This window comes from Enhydra lutris, unplaced genomic scaffold (genome assembly GCF_002288905.1).
Source record: "Enhydra lutris kenyoni isolate GAN:26980312 unplaced genomic scaffold, ASM228890v2 scaffoldscaffold57, whole genome shotgun sequence".
Taxonomy (NCBI): Eukaryota; Metazoa; Chordata; class Mammalia; order Carnivora; family Mustelidae; genus Enhydra; species Enhydra lutris.
In genome coordinates, this window is record NW_019154141.1 from 12,513,660 (window position 1) to 12,532,680 (window position 19,021).

General features: G+C 52.0%; 1 protein-coding gene across 3 annotated transcripts; it reads right to left on the bottom strand.

The window, feature by feature from the left end:
- Window positions 1-4,490: 4,490 nt before the first annotated feature.
- On the bottom strand, window positions 4,491-17,106 carry LOC111158112 (CD300 molecule like family member g). 3 transcript variants are annotated; one of them, XM_022519964.1, is made up of 8 exons: window positions 16,984-17,106; window positions 15,691-16,026; window positions 12,929-13,030; window positions 11,948-12,203; window positions 11,141-11,253; window positions 9,395-9,447; window positions 6,209-6,298; window positions 4,491-5,696 (listed from the first exon to the last, which is right to left on the bottom strand). In XM_022519964.1, exons 1-8 carry the CDS (start codon window positions 17,024-17,026, stop codon window positions 5,583-5,585), a joined length of 1,107 nt encoding a protein of 368 aa, XP_022375672.1. In that variant the 5' UTR covers window positions 17,027-17,106; the 3' UTR covers window positions 4,491-5,582. The 3 variants fall into 3 exon arrangements, with proteins under 3 accessions (XP_022375672.1, XP_022375675.1, XP_022375673.1); XM_022519967.1 differs by lacking the exon at window positions 12,929-13,030; XM_022519965.1 differs by lacking the exon at window positions 6,209-6,298.
- Window positions 17,107-19,021: the final 1,915 nt, after the last annotated feature.

Consider the following 19,021-nt stretch of genomic DNA (forward strand, 5'->3'; position numbering starts at 1 on the left):
GTTTACTTCCCTTAAAAATGTATGAGTTGGGCAGTGGTCTCTGAACTTCTGAACAGGAAAGGGCTTCATAAGATAGAGTGTGACTCCTTGTTACACACAGAGGAGGTGGACCGTGTGTGTGTAAGCTCTTATCCCTGTAACCTGTTAGGAACAGAACCTTAATTTCCTTTTTCAGTGCTATAGTTCAGTTAGCCTTCAGCATGCATTCATGATAAACAACCTAGAAGCATCTTGAAGTAGTATCTTTCTGGAATAATACAAAAGGATAAAGGCAAATTTGGCACCAGTTAGCTAAATAGTAGGAAACTTTTTAAAAAAAGATTTTATTTATTTATTTGAGAGAGAGGATGAGAAAGAGAGAGAGCATGAGAGGAGAGAGGTCAGAGGGAGAAGCAGACCCTTTGCCGAGTAGGGAGCCCGATGTGGGACTTGATCCTGGGACTCCAGGATCATGACCTGAGTCGAAAGCAGTTGCTTAACCAACTGAGCCACCCAGGTGCCCCAATAGTAGGAAACTTTAAACACAGCCACACACACAAATACTCCCAGCTACAGCTGCACACCTGGGATGGGTCCCGTCCAGTACAGGAAACTTTACTAAAGTACTTAGTAATTTCAGCAATGTCTGTAATAGCTGTGAAATAACAGATTGATAGCTATTTTCAGGATGCTTGTCCCGGGGAAACAAAAAAATTATTTTATGCTAAGGGATCAGGGAGAAAAGCTACTGGAAAGTGAGGCTGAGCCCAAGGGAGAGTCTGTGGAACATTTCTAGAAGACAAAGCTGATGATCACAGCAGCCCACTGAACCTGGTTAACCAAGGACACCTCTCAGGTGGCAGGAATCCAGCTCATAGGGGCAGCCAAATGTCCTCAAAAAGCACCATGTTGGAGCCCCCATGCACTGTGGGAACCAGATGTGGTAGTTGTGCCTCTCTGATGGTCCTCCTTGCCCAGGAAGGAGAAAGGGCTGCATCCAGCATCTGGATGTGGCTTCTATTTGTCTTCCCTCTTTTTTCACTTTCACAAGTCTTGGCACCATGCCTGACAATTTCACAAATTATCTAAGTGTGTAAGCCCCACCCCACCCATTTTATTTTAGGGCTTGGTCTTCCTTCCAGAAATAGATCTTCTCCCTGCAGTTCCCCATAAACTTGCCCTCATACCATGTGGTAGAGCTTGCCCCAACACTGGTCCATGGACCATCTCATCTGTGACAATATGAGGAAATTAAGAGCAAAAGCAGAAAACTTATGATTAAACTGAATATATTTAAGTTTAAGAATGATCATTTATTCTAGAAATCTTTTTTTTTTTAAGATTTTATTTATTTATTTGACAGAGAGAGCTCACAAGTAGACAGAGAGGCAGGGAGAGAGAGAGAGAGAGAGAGAGAGAGAGAGGGAAGCAGGCTCCCTGCTGAGCAGAAAGCCTGATGCGGGACTCGATCCCAGGACCCTGAGATCATGACCTGAGCCGAAGGCAGCGGCTTAACCCACTGAGCCACCCAGGCGCCCCAAGAATGATCATTTATTCTAATATGGTGATTGTGAATGTTATTTTCTCACATGCCAATTATAGAAATACCCTCCCTTTTTTTTTTTCTAACTTGAATCAAATCTTTCCATGAGTCTCTGCTCATTAGAGTAGAAAGAAATGAAATCTCAATCCTGTTTTGGAGAGCTTCCTTCTTTCCCTGTAGTTACACAAAGACCTATGGGACTTACATAGTGCCTGGGAAATGGGAGTCAGAATCTGGTTCATGCAGAATGGTGATCAAGGTACCAGTGTGCTTTTAAACAATGAGATTGTACATTAAACAAGTTTTATTGTGTTGCTGAGCTTGTGGGAAGGGAAATATCCAAGAGGCATGGTGAGTGGACAGGAAAGGTGGAGTTATCCTAAAAGGCAAATGACAATATTAACATCACATTTGGAAAATTAAATATAAAGCCAGGGACAACCTGAGGTTTTGGTAAATTAGGGATCTGGGAAGGAGCTAATTTGGTCCCAAGTTGGTATCCTGGATCCTGACAGAAACAAAAGCAAATCCTCTCTGGAGGAAGGTATCCTCAATTTTCAGCCCCCCAAGTTGAAATCATCCACAGATGAGCTCACATTGTGAGATCACAAAATACAAAGGAACAAATCGCCATGAGGGACAGTCAACATAAACAACAGTGTATTTATGTCTTCAGGGACTTCTGGTATTTGGCACAAAATGTAACCTAACTGCGTGTATAACATATTTAATGCAATAAAAGATGGCATTACAAAAATTAACAGGCAACCAGACTCTAGAATGACTAGTTAGGTTTGAAAGAGAACTATCCAGAGCTTTTCAAAATTAAAAAAATGCAAGGATGAAAATAAAAAGCAATATTGGGGGGTTTAACATCCGATTAAACACAACTGAATAGAGATTAGTCAACCAGAAAGTTTCTTCCTCTAAGTATGGTGCTTGGACCTACAGCATCATCAGCCCTGAGAGCTTGTTAGAAATGCAGGTTCTTAGGCACCACCCAGAACTACTGAGTCAGAATCTGAAGTTTAACAGATTCCCTGTGATTTGTAGGCATATCCAAGTTTGAGAAATATTAAACTGGTAGAAATGACATAGCCAACAGAACAGAGATGAGGAGGGAAATATGAAGGAGAGGTTAAGAGATACGGCAGCGATAAAGAGAAGGCCTAGAAAAATTTAATTCTGGTCCGTGGTAAGATTAAAAATGGTGGACAGCAGATACTATTTGAAGAGAATGGCCTAGAACAGATGACAGACATGAATTCACATATATAAGAATTTACAGCAAACAGGAAAATAAGGAGTTCATGGCCAGGAGTAAGACTGCAGAATACTGAGATAAGTAGAAAAGTGGTCTGAAGTGTTTCAAGATGGGGGGTTGCAAAGTGACAACTGGCAAAGGAGTGGTCTTTCTTAACCCTGCCTGGAGGGCGTGACTGGGCCCACACGGTGGCAGCAGTGGGCGCTAAGGGAGCAAGCAAATGTCTATGGAGGGTACTGGAGTATCTGATAAATCCGTGGAGACTTGGAATCCCAGGGATGCCAATCGTAGGTTGCCTTTGAGAGAGCGGTGCCTCTCAAAAGACATTGGTCTGTTCAGTTGGCACATTGTCGAAAAATGGGCAACAGGTGGTAGTGGGATGACCTGGCTGACTGCCCCTTGGTACCCCGGAAGCCCTGGCTGCAGCAGGTGACAGGTTGAGAGGACAAGAGGCTTCTTTCCCCACTAAGCAGTCCCAGTTCTTACTGCCCTCCAGCTGAGGGGTTTTCCACAGGGTAAATTTTTGGGGTCCGTCTGATACCACCTGAAACTGGATGTTCCCTCCCTCCCTTGACATCTGGCTACACACTATACCCAGATCCTGGGCAGAGACCCCAGAGCTCACACCCTGCCCTCCCTCTCTACCCAGAGAAGGTAAGAGGAACTCACCTGTCCCTGGGGACCTGGGGCAGTGGCTGGAACTTTCTGGAGAGCTTCCCTTGCTCTATCAGACCCTCTCTACCTTGCCCAGTCCCCCAGGCCCTCACTGCAGGGGCATTCCTGAGTGCCTCCTCCCGCCATACCCATGGAGACAGATATAGACACTGGTGAGGACTTGGAGAAAGGCTTCTCGGAAGGCTCTGGTGGGAGTGAAATTGGTTCTGTCATTTCGGAAAGCTGTTCAACAATGGGTATCGGTAACATCAGAAATGTTCACCCCCTATGACCTAGCACTTCCACGCACACAAATCCTTCTTCAAGAAGTCTTCAAAGGCAAATCAAGGGGCGCCTGGGTGGCTCAGTGGGTTAAGCCTCTTCTTTCGGCTCAGGTCATGATCCCAGGGTCCTGGGATCAAGCCCCACATCTGGCTCTCTGCTCAGGAGGGGGCCTGCTTCCCCCTCCCCCTCTGCCTGCTTCTCTGCCTACATGTGATCTCTCTCTCTGTGTCAAATAAATAAATAAAATCTTAAAAAAAAAAAAAGACAAATTGAGCCTATGGGAAGACTCCCCATGCTGTTATTTATAGTAGCAAAAATAAAAACAAATATCTAATGAGAGAGAATTGAAATAAATGGAAGCAAATGGTGAGGAAATATCACAGAGCTGATACACATTTTATTTATAAACTTTGGTGAAACATGGAGAAACGTTTCTAAGAATTAAGTGGGTGGGCGCCTGGCTGGCTCAGTGGGTGGAGCGTGTGCCACTCTTGATCTCAGGGTCATGAGTTTGAGCCCCGCGATGGGTGTGGAGATGATTCACAAATAGAAATCTTAAAAAAGAAAGAATTCAGTGGAGAAAGCAGAATTTAAATCTGTGTATACAAACTCATTTGTCAGAGAACACCAGCGAACGATGTGGAGTTAAAAAAAAATGGGAAGGAAACGCAACAAAATGTAGCTGGATTGTGGGGCGGCGGGGGGGGTGGGGGTGGGGGTTGAGCCTGAGTGCGTTTTCTTCTCCTTCCCGCTGTGTTTCTAACTTTTGTATACCAAGCGACCACCCACTTCACTTTTTAAGAAAGCCGAAAAAGAAACAAATAGCAGTCCTGTTATTCTATTCCCTCCCCCTTCCCAATCTCCAGGGGTCCAGACTCAGGGTCACCTTCAGGTTTCTCTTAGGTTCCTGCCCTGTCCCCTCTCTCCTGCCTTTTAGATGCCCACAGGCACCTGTGCTTTCCTACCCCTTCCTAACCCCAACCCAAAGGCAATTAACTCTTTCTTAACAAGGAAGGAGCCAAGCTTTTCTCCAGCCTCCTTCCAAAGCCTGGGATGCATGGCTGGGTGGGGAGCTGGGAAAAGTAACCCCTCCCTGCCAGTCCCGGGGGCTCAGGCCTTCCAATGGGCACCTGACCTGGGCCTGGACTCAGACCAGCCCAGGAAAGCCCCCAGCTGGGTCATGGTGTCATAGGCAGAGCAGACCCTATGGGGAGGGGGCAGGCGGGAGACCCCGCAAACCAAGTGTAGACTTTAACCTGAGCCCACTGCTTCTCAAACTCAAGTATTAGAGTCACTGGACACTTGTTAGAAATGTAAAGTTGTGGGCCCAGCCACAGAGAGGGTCTTGGTAGGTCTTGGGAGAGCCCAGGAAGCACATTTTTAACCAGCCTCCTGAAGGACTGGGATGCAGTCACATTTTGAGAAACCAGAACCCCGTCTATTCCCAGCACGCTCCTCTTTCTTCTCCTCGCCCACTTATGCCAGAGAAAGTGGTGCTGAGTCAGGATGGAAGGAAGGGAGAAGTAGGTGGGGGTCTTTTGCTGGGCACCCAGGCATGGGGGATTTCTGGTAGTAGATTCAAACTCAGACCAGATCTCCTGAGTCTTGCCTGGCTCTGGCGAGTTCTGAGGGGGCCGCATACCCCGCCAGCCTCCCAGGGATGCGAACATGCTGAGGAGGTCCGGAGGTCCCGCTGGCACCACTGAGGCCACCACTGCAGGTTTGGGGGCTGACAAAGGCTTCCGGGTCAGGCTAGGTAAGCAGGAGGAGAGCCCGGGGTCTGGCAGGCGAACTCTGAAGCTGTCGTGGAAAGCTTATCGGAGTTAGTGCGGACCGGCTTGGAGGGAACCCTTGGTGCTAGACTGAGATGAACTTGGAGAACCCAAGCTCCTCCCCGGACATGTGGAGGGGAGGCCCTGGAATCATGTCCCCCTCCGGGTCCTGGGAAGGGGCTTCATCTTCCTCTGAAGTCTGGAAAGACAATAGTCAGGGGTTGAAAAGCAGAGCCCAGCCGGGGGCAGGGTAGGGGGTTCTCCAGATAGCTGTTGGGTTCACCCCAGCCTTTTCCACAGTTCTGGGCCTCTGAGGGGCACAGACTAACAAGCTCTCCCCAGAACCCCCAGGCATTGATCCATGCCCCCCACCCCCTCCTCATGGCCTCCGGCCAGGTTTTTGCCTGCAGATATTGGAATCCTGCCAGCCCAGAGCGCTTTTAAACTGTGACTACCACCAAGCTGTTCAAGAACTTTCTGGATGGGGAAAAAGAGGATGCAAGGTTGGAAGTCCTGACTCCCGAATGAAATGGCCAGCATCTGCAGTTATGGTCCTGTAGGTGGGCGGATTCAGGGGGCAATGTTCAGGAGCGGATGCTGACGAAAGAGGCCCCTCCCCCGACTTCCCTGCATTGTCAGAGAGGAGCCAGGCTAGGTGGCTCCAAACCCTCCCCCAACCCCTCCCCACTCCCCTGAGACCTCTGTTCACACCTGGCTGAGGCCCTGGGTTTCTGTGCATGGGCTGGGGCTGGCGTGGGGCCCAGGGGGCCCTGCGAGGTTGATCACGGTGTACTCCAGCGGCTGAAACAGAGACTTGGTCAGCACAGCCCATTCCTGGCAGCAGTGATGGTCCCCCGCCTCCCTGATCCATAGCAAGAGGAGGGAGCCACGGGAGAGCGTGGGCAAGGGGAGGAACACAGGCTGCAGGGTCAGAGCCCTTCCATCCAATTTCCTGCATCTTCGAGTGACCTTGGGCACACCACTAACCTCTCTGAGACTCAGTCTCCTCAGCTGTCAAATGGGCATAAGAATTTTTCCCTTGGGATTATAATGAATATTCCTGGTAATGTTTTACTGCTCAACACCTGGGAACTCCCGCAATGATTCATTTGTTTTCATTATTGTCACCTCTCTCCTGGAAGCAGAAAGAACGTGGAGGCTGTTGGCTCTCCGCAGGTCAGGGAAAGCAAAGTTGAACACCTCCAAGGTTCACCGAATAACAAACCGCAGAGGAAAAATTCTTTACAACCATAAGCCTGAGCGCCACCACCCACCCTTGATCAGATAAGAAAGCCAAGGCCAAGGGAAGAGAGGCAGGTGGTCCAGAGCGAGTAGGGGCTGTCCTGGGGCCAGCAGCCGGGTAGAAGGGGCTGGAGCCAGCCAAGGGCCCCAGCCAAGTCTCCCAAGGGCATAGCTGCCCTTAGGGGTCCCGGCTGGCAAGTCCTATGGCCCCACAGGCACTGAAGACACAGAAGGAATCTCCTGTCTTCTGGACACCTACTGGTGGTCTCCTCTCACAATTTCCTGACCGCAACCCCGTGAGATGGGGATACTGAGGCTCAGAGAGGTGAGGTAACTTGCCGGATGTCACACAGCTGGGCTGGGACTCGGACTCAAGACACTTCAGACCCATGCTCTTTTCCTATCCCTGGCCACCATCCTGGCAGGACGTGATGCACACGCTTCCCTTCATTTCAGTGTTCTTGTCCCCTAACTGCCCCTCTCCCCTGCTTCTATCACTGCCCTGGCCGCAGGGGTTGAGGCAGAGGTCGACACTTGAGCCATCTCGGGTGACACATTCAGTCTTACAGGATGAGATGAAAATCAGAGCAGAATTCCTTGAGGGGTCTGGGGCTGGGGGGACGAGGGGACGAGGGAATGGGGGGAGTGCAAGGAGATTTCACAGATCCTGGTCTCTCCTGATCCGGCCTACGGTGAGGACATGGCAGAGCCAGGGCTCGATCTGATGACTCTGATGTCAGATGCATTTCCCCATCAGTCCCATCTTTACAGTTTTGTGATTCGGCCCCAACCAGCCCCGGCTGACCACCACTGCCCACTGGCAGCCACGAAAGGGGCATTTACCCAAGGGTGTCTGCATTTTTCGAACTCTCCTGGGGCAGGGACCAAACCGCACATGCAGGGAGTGGCCAGGACCCCTACCCTATGTCCAGTGCGGGTCCAGTGGCCTGTTCCAGCAAGTGCGGAGGCGTTTTCTAGGTCGTTGAATATAGAGATACATATGAAAGCCTCTGAGTCTAAGCACTAGGGAAAAAGCAGGGACTCAGGGAAGCTTTGGGAGGAGGGAGCTGAGCCCTAATCTGAGCCGAGCACTCCCCCTTGCCTGTTTCAGGAGTCAGGGGCCTGGCTGTCCCATGTTCACGCGGACTGAGGATGGCTCTTTCTTCTGAGTCTAGGGGAACCGGTCTGGGCGTCTCAAGCCCTCCACACCCCAGTGTGGCGAGGCAGCAGCAGCTTGGGCACTGCTATCAGCGCCACAGACTGGGTCCCTTTTCCCAGTTCTGCCTCTTTCATGCTGGGCCTCTGGGGGCAAGTTACTTATGCTCTCTGAGCCTCTGTTTCTTATTCTGTAAGAAGGGGGTCATGAGAACTCCCTCAGGAGTTACGAAGATTCAGCAACATAGGTAAAGCCCCAGGCACACAGTAGGTGTTCAATTAGAGAGTAAAATGAGAGCATCTTGAAATAGCTCTGTGGGCAAGGGAAATGCTGGCCTGAGCCCTTGTACTTCCCTCTGAGTTTCACACCCCCTGGGGCTCTAGGGCATAGCCAGCAGACTGCCCCCTTTCCTCTTTGACCGGAATGTGGGCAAAGAAAACCCCAAACCCTTTCAATTCCACCTGTAGCCCCCGCTAAAAATCACAAAGAAGCCCAAAGGGAAATAAACCAAAAAAGCCAAAAGCTCTCAATTGGCCATGTTCACAGAGGTCTTGTCTCTGATCCTCTCGGGAGACCCTGTTCCATCCTTCCCTCAACAAGGGCCCAACCCCGTTCTCAGCCCCTCAGCCCATAGCCCTGTGCCCTTTCCTGGTCCCTCCCATGTGAGCAGGGGCAGGGACAGGTGGGCAGGTGGGAAGCAGTCCCAGGCGGCCCTTCCCAGGGTGGGCTGGGTAGCAGCAGCTTGGAGAGAGGGGAGATGTTCTGGGACCTCCCAGAGCAGAGACTTCCCCTCTGGCCCCGCCCCTCTTCTAGAGCGCAGGGTACGCCCCCAGGACGCACTACCGGAAGCTGGGCTCTGGAGGACAGCGGCAGCCCCCCTCCCCATCTGGGTCTCTGAACTTTCCCTCACTCCTGTCCACCACCTCTGGCCTTGCCGGGCTTCCTGAGACAACAACAGCTGCTTCCTAAGCCAAAGCCCAGAACCTCATTCCTGCCCCAGCCCCTCCCCAGGGCGATCAGGCCCCAGTCTTTTGTCTTCACTGGCGCCAGGAAAGAAGGCCATGGCAAGCCCCCCTTTCCTGTCCCCATGTGTAGGAGAATAAAGTAGAGGCATCTCAATAAACAGCAGAGGCGGGGGTACAGGGGTGGGGCTTCTGTGTCCTGAACCCATGACCCTGCAGCCCTCCCAAAGACCACGAGGATCCGGCTCTGACAGTCTCTGCTTCTAAGAGGCGGAAGGGAAGAGGGTGCTGGGCCTGGGGAAGACCCCTACCTGGAACCCGCTGGGCACTCAGGGTGAGGTGGGGCATTCTTTTGGCTCACACCCTGAAAGGCTGGTCTCAGGGCTCACACAGATTCCCCAGAGATGGGCAGCAAGCCTTGCTTGAGTGGAGCTCAGAGAGAAGCAGGTAGGGAGATGCACAGACAGGGCCCAGGATTCCCGATGTCCGGCCCCACAGGGATCGGAGCTGGGGTTTGGGGCTGGCCGCCTTCCTTACCAAGTGTGAGGGGTGGACCTTCCCGTTCCTCTGTGTCTCTGTGGCCAGGCGAGCTGAAAGAGACCAGCAGGCATACCCTGAGGCCAGGAGCAGCCCAGAGCAGCCTGCAACAGCTCCCACAGGGGTGGAAGGGCCCCCCTGGACTTGGGACCGGGGGGCTTCCCAGAGTGAGCATGTGTAGGAGTCAGGTTGGGACAGGCAGACTTCTTGGACTTCCGGCTCAGTCCCTTAGCCATGATCCAGACTTTTGGGATGGGAACTCGGACATCTCCCGGTGTGAGCCAGAAACTGGCTGGGGAAGTAATTCTATGAGCTAAGGTCATTGCTTCTCAGCCTCAGTGTGCATCCAGGATCCCTAGACATTGTATAAAAATGTCCATTCTCCTGCAGCAGGTCGGAGCTAGAGCCCGAGAGTCCTTTTAACAGGCTTCCACAGGATGTCACTGCTGCTAGCTGGGGACCACAATTCGAGAGGCAAGGTGCTAAGAAGTTCTGAGATCTCGATCAGGAATATTCCCACCCTGTGTGCTCCTCCAGACTCCTCTGCGGTGAGCTGGGGGCGTGGGCAGAGCTGACATTTCTTCCTGGGGGCCACACAGGGCAAAGTCTGAGGCAGGCCCAGGACCATCACCCTCCCCCACCTAAGGCCAGGAGCAGTAAGACAACTTTGCCAATTTGCAGAGTGTTCTGGCATACGTCTTCCTGGTTCCACCACTTCCTGGCTGTGCAGACTTAGGGCAAGCTGCTTAACCATTCTACCTCAGTTTCTTTCCCGGTGAAATGGGGGCGCTTGTAATGGGCAGTTTCTAATGCCACAGTATTGAGAACATTAGAGGAGATAAAAGCAACATGAGCCACACAGAAACGCCCAGCCCACAGCAGCTCCTTTGGCTGGTATTTTGGCCACCCCTCTTAAACCATACTGTCTGCTAGGGGAGCCCCGAGTTGCACTCAACCACTGACCCCGGAAGCACGACTGCTCCGAATCACGCCAGGTTTTGAAGACTCAATATGAGAAAAATGCAGGATGAGGAATACGTAGCATGAAGAGTTTTATATTGTTTCCACGTTGAAATGATCGTGTTTTGGATAGATCATGCTAACAAAAGTATATTATTAAAATTAACGTCCCCGGTTTCTTTTTACCTTTTTTCATGTGACTTTTAGGGAAGTTTAAATTACATATGTGGCTTGGATTCTACTTCTGTTGGACTCATATTCTATTTCCATTTTAGTTCTCTTGTATTCTAGATCTGTGATCCGGAAAAGCCGTGGCTCAGGGGAGGTAGGTGACTTGCCCAAGATCACACAGCTAAAAAGTAGCAGAGCTGGGACTTGAAGCCAAGTCTTCCCAGGAGCTATGCACCTCTTGAGACCCCACAGTATGTGTGAGGCCCCAGTAGCCTTCCTGTTCAGGGCTTAGTTTCTAACTCCCACCTCCACCCCCTGCCGTAGTCACACAAGGAACCGTACCTGCGGAGGTTGGATGTGGATTGCTGGGATCAATAGGGACAGAAGTGATTGATGAGCTTGGACAGATGGGAGCAAGCCAAGAGCCCCCGTTCTCCCATTCGCACATTTGAATATCTTTTTCCTAATGTTGGCTGACCTGTGGCTCCCTCAAAAGGGAGGAACACGGCTCCTGATGCTCATATATTGGAGGGACACACTGAGCCCCAAGGTCTCCCTGGGGTGGTGGGGGGACTGCAGGTCTCAGTGGGGTCCCTGGCGTCTACTTTTGCTCACCTTCCTTCTTCCAGCGGAGAACATAGTTGCTGAGGGCCGCCAGGCCTGAGGCCAGGAGGAGAGCCAGCAGCACAAAGACCGGGGCCAAGATGCGGACCGTTGGGATGGAGACACTGTGGGCGAGACGGAAGGACCCCAGCAGCTGTCACCAGATCACAGTGGCACGCTGTATACCATAGCATTCTTTGTCTACGTCCCAGCCATGTCCCTTGTCTTTCCCAAAGAGATCAGAGGGCACTGGGAACCACAGCACCTGGGCGGTCCCAGTGGGAGGGACCCCAGCCCCCACTACTAACCCCAGGAAACACTCTCAGCTGGGTCTGAACTTGGCAACAGGTTACCTGGATATCTCAGTCAGGAAGCCTCCGTCAGCAACGGAGTGCGATTATATACAACCCCCAAGAACCAATCCTTCAGGCCGAGGCTCCAGTTGGGTAAGAAAAAAACCCATGTTCGTGCTTGGCACAGGGCCCAGTGCAAGGTGCATCGGCAAAACTGGGCTGGCTGCCCTTGCGGCTGGGGTGGGGAGAGAGGTGGGGGCCGGGGCCACCGTGGACCGTTCACCTCAGGTGGGCCTGTGTGTCCAGAGCAACATGGGTGCCGGCCCTGTAGTGTAGGTTGTCCACTGCTCAAGGGTCCTGCAGAGGGGGGACGGGGGCTGCGTCTGCCCTCTGTGCTGTTAGCCACGGCCCCAACAGGAGGCTGTGTCCGACTAGAAGAAGGAGTGCCAAGTCCTCCTCACTTGCTCCCAGCCACCTCCTGTTGTGGAGATGGCCTGAAAGGTGACCTTGGTCACTGTGGGCTCACCTGGACACGGAGCTGCTGCTGCTGGGGGACAGAGGGGTGTCCTCCGCAGAGGTGAAGTCCGGCTGTGTGGGTGGGCGGGAGGTCCCTGCATGAGGAGAGGTTGCTTCGTGAAGAGAGGTCCCCGCATACGGAGATGTTCCTGTGTCTGGGGAGCTTCCTGGGTGCTGGGCCGGGGAGGTCCCCATGAGCGGAGAGGCCTCGGCCCCTGTCTTCCCCTGCTTGGCTGTGGTGACTGTTTGGTGGAGACCGGGAGAAGCTACAAGTCCAAAAGCAACGCCTCAGCACCTTCTTGGACCCTTGCATCCCAGCATTCCCCAGACCTCTGACCCTTGACCCCTGAATCCTAGCCTCCCCAGGACCAACTTGTCAGCACATCCCCAGCTAAAGGACCCCCCCAGGAAGCAAACAGAGACCTAGAGGAAGCCATCGTGAGCAAGCTGCCCCGGTCTCAGGTACACCCCGCACACATGCAGAGTTTTCAGCCCCTGCCTGTGCCCGCTGCCTGGGTCACCATACCCCTGCCCCACTCTGCGACCCATCCCCGGGCCATGCAGGACACACAGCCCCGCCTGCCCTCCCCTACCTCCCCCAGTCCTGGCCAGTTATCACTCATGTTGCCCCATGCCCACCCTCACCACCTCTGCCTCAACAGGCCTTGACCTCCCTCAACAGCCACTGGGTCCGCAGGGCAGGGTGGCAGGGACAGGTCCAGAGGTCAGGGTCCGATACCCCACATTTCCTGCTCAGCATTGCAGCCCGAGGTAGAGCAGACAGAACACAAGCCTGGCCTTCAGGCTGCACTTCCTCCCAGGGCTCTGCTGCTCCTTGCGGGACCTGACCCCACAGGGCCCCCGATTCCTCCGTGGACGGCAGCTCCTAGGCTCTGGGGGCCCAGGGGTGCAGTGCCTGGCTATGGGCAGGCACTCATGGGATGCCGCTTTGTAGAGGGGTGGAGGGGAAACAGAAAAGCCATTCACTCACTCAATTCTGGGGGCTGAGTTTGCCAAGCTTTTGCCTTGGGCTGGAAGCTCCTTGTAGTAAGAGGCTGGAAGGAGGGAGTGGGGGAGGGAGGACAGCAGGGACCTAGGGGAAAGGGAGAAGCTGGTCTCAGGGGAGGTGAGGGCCACCGCTCTGAGGCAGATGTCCTGCCTTGGTGGCAGCCAATAACCTTCCTGCCCCCACCTCTCTGCTCAGAGTCTCCACCACCTTCTTCCCCCAGCCACTTAGGAGGCACGGATGGAAGATTCTAGTTGATTGCTGGCCTCCCCATCCTGCAGTTCCCTTGGCTTCCCACTTAGCTCAGACCTTCAGCTTCCCTTGCTCCCCAGCTGCCCACCAGCCTACTCTTTCTGTGCCACTCTTCACACCAATACTGGTTTTGTCTGTAGAATATAGAGCTGGGTATGGAATACTGGATCCCATCGTTTCTTGCTTCAGAGCCGTCAATGGCCCTCATGGCCTAGGAGCTGAAGCTCAAGCTTCTTAGAGGCCTTTCAAAGCCTTTCAGACTCAGACCTCAGTTCCCTGTGTTGGCTTCTGGGACACCAGCCATTCATTCCCCTATTTGGCCTCTAGTCCCAATTAAGTGAGCGTCCCACCCGCTACCGTCTTTGCTTCACCGTTCCCCTGTGTGCCATGCTTCTCCTCTCCGCCTCTGCTTGACACACATCTTTCTGTCCCCGCAAGGCTGGGATCCCTCAAGGACAAGATGCCTAGCCTCTGTGCCGAGCACAGTGGGCAGAAACGTGGTGTGGCCAATCGCCCCGGAGCCGCCAAGCTCCCCGCCCCCCTCCCCCGGCCACTGGGTGCCCCTCTGTCATCTTGCTGGAGTGCCATGTGGGACTCGATCCCTGTCCCCATCATTCTCTATTCTTTTTTTTTTTTAAGATTTTATTTATTTATTTGTCAGAGAGAGAGTACAAAGCAGGGGGAGCAGCAGGCAAGGAGGGAGAAGCAAACTCCCCACTGAGCAGGGAGCCCAACATGAAACTCGATCTCAGGACCCTGGGATTATAACCTGAGCTGAATGAGACAAATAATCAGTTGAGCCACCCAGGCGTCCCTCATTCTCTATTCTAATACGAAGTCAGGTTTCCTCTGATTTTTCTGAGGAAATGACCACATCTTGCACAAATAAATGGTACTTATCTTTTCCTATCCGATATGTATACTTTTTTATCCTGTCGTATTTCATGGCTTAGACCCTCCAGGCAATGGGGAATAGAAGAAATGATAGTGCGTACTCTTGTCTTGTTCTGATCTTCCTAGAAATTCTCCTCACTTGCCATACTCAATGGTGGGCTGCAGACGGCTCCCACTGACTCGGGAGAGCTGACTGTTCACTTTTCAGGAATTCTGTGAGCTGGTCATTAAACTATCGGTGGCTGGAAATGGGGGAGGGCGGGGGTCATTTAAACCGCGGAAACCGGCAAGCGTTACAGATCAGAGTTTCCCCAGCTCAGCATTCACAGCTACACCATGGCCATTAGCCTTTATTTTCTACATCCCAACTATCATCAGGAAAAGGTCATCAACGTCTGACACAGGATAACACAATAACACACATATCATGCATGAATGAATAATTACAAATGAGGTCAAAATTTAAAATAGAGAGCCTCAAATATAGCTAAATTGACCCCCACTAGGTAAGAAGGAGGTCTGAGTACTGATAAGAATCAGAGATCAGAGAAGCTTGTAAATAACAGAACAGGTTCAATATGGTTACAACACTGCTGCTATTGTTTGGTGAGCTTAGCTCTATCTCCTTGAATTAAAAGAAAGACCCACAAATGTCGGGGGATCTGGCAGTGGGGATGGCCCAGGGATGGGGAGGGTCCCAGAGATATGGCCAGGAGAGGGAAAGAGCAGACACCAAAGTGAGAAAAAAAAAAACCCTGGGTTTGAATCCTGACTCCATCACTTCTTGCCATGAGACCTCAGGCAAATCATTTCATCTCTGGAGCCTCGCCACCCCCCCCATCTGTGAAATGGGATACAGAGACCTGCCTCACCCTCATTGGCCAGCAGACTAGGGTTGCCCACTCTCCTAGGCCCTCTCTGGCTTCTCTCATCTCAGATCAGCAGGTCCAGTGGGGTTCTGGACATACAGAGAGGTGCTCCATCCGATGCCAGAGTCCCCTAGTGTCCCTGAGCTCAACAAGCTCCTCTGAGGCTCGATCCCAGGCCCTCTTCACCCCTACCTTTGGGGCTTCGAGATCTGGGGAAGGGAAGCAGGAAGGAAGAGCAGAGACCACAGGCAGGGCGAGGCCAGTGTGGGCGAGGGCAGTGTGGCCGCGGCTAGGGGGCGCTATGGAGCGGGTCTGGGGTGCTGCACAATGGTGGGTCCAGGCTGTGGAATCCTCAGGAATAGTTCTGACTCCAAAGAGGGAGCCTTTTTCATTCTGTGGGCTGGACATCTCATCCCCAGCCCATGCAATCTCTCTCCCACCTCTGGGCAAAGAGGAAAGGCACTGAGCTGGGAGTTTAACAGATCTGCGTGGTATGACCTTGTCAAAGAGCAGTCAAGCCTCATGCTGCACCGTCTCTGCTCCCAGGACCGCTGAGCACTTGACCAGCATCATCTCACTGAGCCCTTGACCGCCCCCCCCCAGGAGGGTGGTACAAGTGCTACACCTGTTGACGAGCGGGAGACAGGGTCTGCCTCTGCTCAGCGACCCACCTGTCCCTCCTCCCCTCTGTATCACTTGTCCCCCATGCAGGGAAGCAGAGACATGTGTTACCTGGAAAGACAAGCAGAGAGACCAGAACAGACTCATCTCGCCCCAGTTTGGAGACCCCACAGTAGTACTTTCCGGAGTCCTGCAGGGTGAGCTTCCTCAGGGTCACGTGGAGTGTGAGCGTCTGGGGGCTGTCTTGGATGGACACCCTGCCCTCTGTCGTCTCCTGGCCATCTTCTCCTGCATAGATGGTGTTCAAGCAGCGGGACATGAGGAACCCGCCCTGCCTGCACCAGTACTTCTGGTGTGTCCTCAGCTCCTCCTGGTAAGTGCACTGCAAGGACACCGTGTCACCTTCAAACCCACTGATCTCCTTGGGGCCCACCATGGCTCCATAACCTGAAACCATAGCAGGGACGGAGGTCAGAGTTCCGAGCACCAAGTACCACGGTCAAGACCAACAGACTCCTCAGTCACTCCCTTCTGTGGCAGCCCCAGAAGGGCTGGTGGTCCCTTCCCCACCAAGGGAGACTGGGAAGGGGCTGTTGCTGTGTCCTAACACCCTAACACCCTAAACACCCTAAACCTGGCGTACGGAAGGGTGGTGATGGGGAAGCTCGAGATTCAGACAGCCTGGATTTTGAATCCCAGCACTGCCACACAGCAGCTGTGTGACCCTGGGGAAGTTGCTTGCCTTCCCTGGGTATCTGGGTTTTCCCATCTATAGATGATGATGATGATGATGGATGATGATGATGATAATGTCCAGGTACATTGAAATTAAGATGCTCTCATATGTAAGATACACCATAATTTTATATACCACTAAAAAAAGCACAGTCACTTGAACAATTGCCATCCTTTATAAGACGCATCCTGACATTTGATGTTAAAAGATTGAAAAAAAAAGAAAGAGGCAGAACTGTGAACTGATGAATCAGGACAATGCCTTATCTCTCAGGGTTGTTGTGAGTGGTACAGTAGAGGTTCAAGAAATATTTGCAGAGTTTACCATGGCAACCATGTACAGGGTGTCTTGTCTGCCTTCAGGCTGGGTGCAGAGTAGGAAAATAAAGATGAGAGAGGTAAAGCCTCCCTCCTAGCCACCTAACCAGGAAGGGTTTGGAGCCCAGACATCTGGGAGAAAAGCTGGCTCTGCGTTCCAGAAACAGCTAGTGCTTGTACCCCCGCCTCCCCCCCCCCTCCCAGTGGTATGAGGACCAGTGCGGTGGGGGTGAGACTCGGAAGGATCAGGCAGCAGTGGGTCGCGAGAATGAAAGATAGGTTCTCTCTCTGCCAGCTTGGGCATGAGCCTCACATCCCCTCACCACTCCACCCTCTCCCACCCCATCTCACCTGGGAGCAAGAGGCAGCCCCACACCAGGACGAGGGCCCACATGGTGGGCGCTGGACATGCAGGAGCACACGCGGAAACTGGGAGCTCCTCTCAGAACCACGCGGGGCTTTAACTTCCTCCAGAGTCACGGGAGGATGAAGGGGGGAGGGGCCGCGCAGAGTCCCCCTCCCTGCGCAGAGGGAGGCGCCTCTGCATTCCCTTTACTTACCCTAGGCGCGCTTGCCAGCCACGGGGGATTATCGCCTCTCCACCCACCGAAACACCCAAGCACCTCTCCCAAACCCGTACCCCTTGAGGAGGGGGGGGGGTCTTAACCATGCCTACCCCCAGAGGGCCTGTGTGCAGACCAAAAATTCAGGCAGTCCAAGAATGAAAAAATTACATACTGACTTTTATTAACCTTTAAGGGATTAATCTTTTTCCTTCTATTGTGCCAGCATTGTCTATGACTTTGTCACCAAAAAAATCAGCCATTGGCACATCAAGTCGCCGATAGCTTGAAATATCGTATGCGCTTCTCACTACTTGGAAAATAATTAGTTACCAGGCCTGCCACTAAAGCTGGTTACTGAAAGCATTAATAAAGCCCATTTATTACTATATCACACATTCACAAATATTTTGATAACCACTTCAACATTATTGGCTTTCATATATATATATATATATTTTAAATATATTTAAAAGACGGTTATTCCGAGATGAGGCCCATAAGCTTTACCAGACTGCTAAGTGGTCAATGGTACCGAGGTTCAGGGTCCCTCTGGCAGTGCCCCCCACCCTCCTCCGTCGCTTCCCAGAGGACGTAGTACCGCTTTTGGTCACCAGGAGGCGCTGCGAAAGGGGAGACGGGAAACCCAAGGGCGGGGCGGAGCGGGATACCGGGAAGCACCTGCGAGCCACGCTGTTAGGCCGGGTCTCCCCATCCACCTTGAGTTGTCTGGGCATTTAAAAAAGTGAATTAGCAAGTTCTTATCACAAAATTGAATCCTCCTTTTTTTTTTAAAGATTTTATTTACTTATTTGACAGACAGGGATCACAAGTAGGCAGAGAGAGAGGGGGAAGCAGGCTCCCTGCTGAGGGGAGCCCGATGTGGGGTCCTGGGATCATGACCTGAGCTGAAGGCAGAGGCTTTAACCCACTGAGCCACCCAGGCGCCCCAATTGAACCCTCCTTTAAAGGAACAGAACACACACGCACACTAGAGGGAGCCCTGATACATCGTTTTTCAAAATAGCTCTGTGGTTGGGGGTGGGGGGGGGTTTGATTGCAAAGTTCATTCGGGTTGCAAGCAAAATTTTACACAATTCAGGAACGTTAAAAAAATAAAATAAAAAAGAATGGGACTGTTTCCTGTAACTCCCTTCTCCTTTGGAAAACCAGGGTTAACATTTAGCATACGTGCTTCTACTTGTACAATTGACAGTTTTCTCATTTGCTGGGTTAATATTTGAAGCATTAAGTCAGTTGTTCTGGGAGGGGAGATTGTGTGTGTGCAGTGTGTGTGTGAATGTGTGTGTGTGTGTGTGATTTGGATAACGTGGGGAGACGTGTCTCAATTTCATAATGACTAGGGGGCACTGCTGGTGTTGAATGAGCAGGGACCCCAGGCTCTGATTCCATCACATGTACAGACTACAAAAGGTTGGGCGCCTGGGTGGCTCAGTCCGTTAAGCGTCTGCCTTTGGCTCAGGTCATGATCCCAGGACCCTGGGATCACATCCCACTGCCTGCTTAGCAGGGAGCCTGCTTACTCTTCTCCTCCCCAATTGTGTTCTCTCTCCCCATCTCTGTCTCGCTCTCAAATAAATAAATAAAATATTTTTAATAAATAAAATCTTTTAAAAAACATCAAAAGTTAATCAGCTTTTGGTGTTTTAAAAACACAGATTAAAATCATATTTATTGTAGCCTTTGATCATCATCTCTCTCTTTCCTGTTTTTGTCCTTCTACAGAATAAATTCTGATCTTACTTTTCTTAAATCCTAAGTGATTTATTTTAAGCAGCGGCAAGTATCTGACACTTCACTGTTTT

What these genes read in the sequence shown, in the direction of transcription:
- LOC111158112 (XM_022519964.1), bottom strand. Translation starts at nt 17,026, where the DNA reads ATGTGGGCCCTCGTCCTGGTGTGGGGCTGCCTCTTGCTCCCAG. An exon ending in CTCTCTGCTTGTCTTTCCAG is followed by an intron (nt 13,031 to 15,690) that starts GTAACACATGTC and finishes CCTTTCCCCTAG; the next exon opens with GTCCCTGCTGTCCTCCCTCC. An exon ending in AGGTCCACCCCTCACACTTG is followed by an intron (nt 6,299 to 9,394) that starts GTAAGGAAGGCG and finishes TCTCTGTTTCAG; the next exon opens with CCGCTGGAGTACACCGTGAT.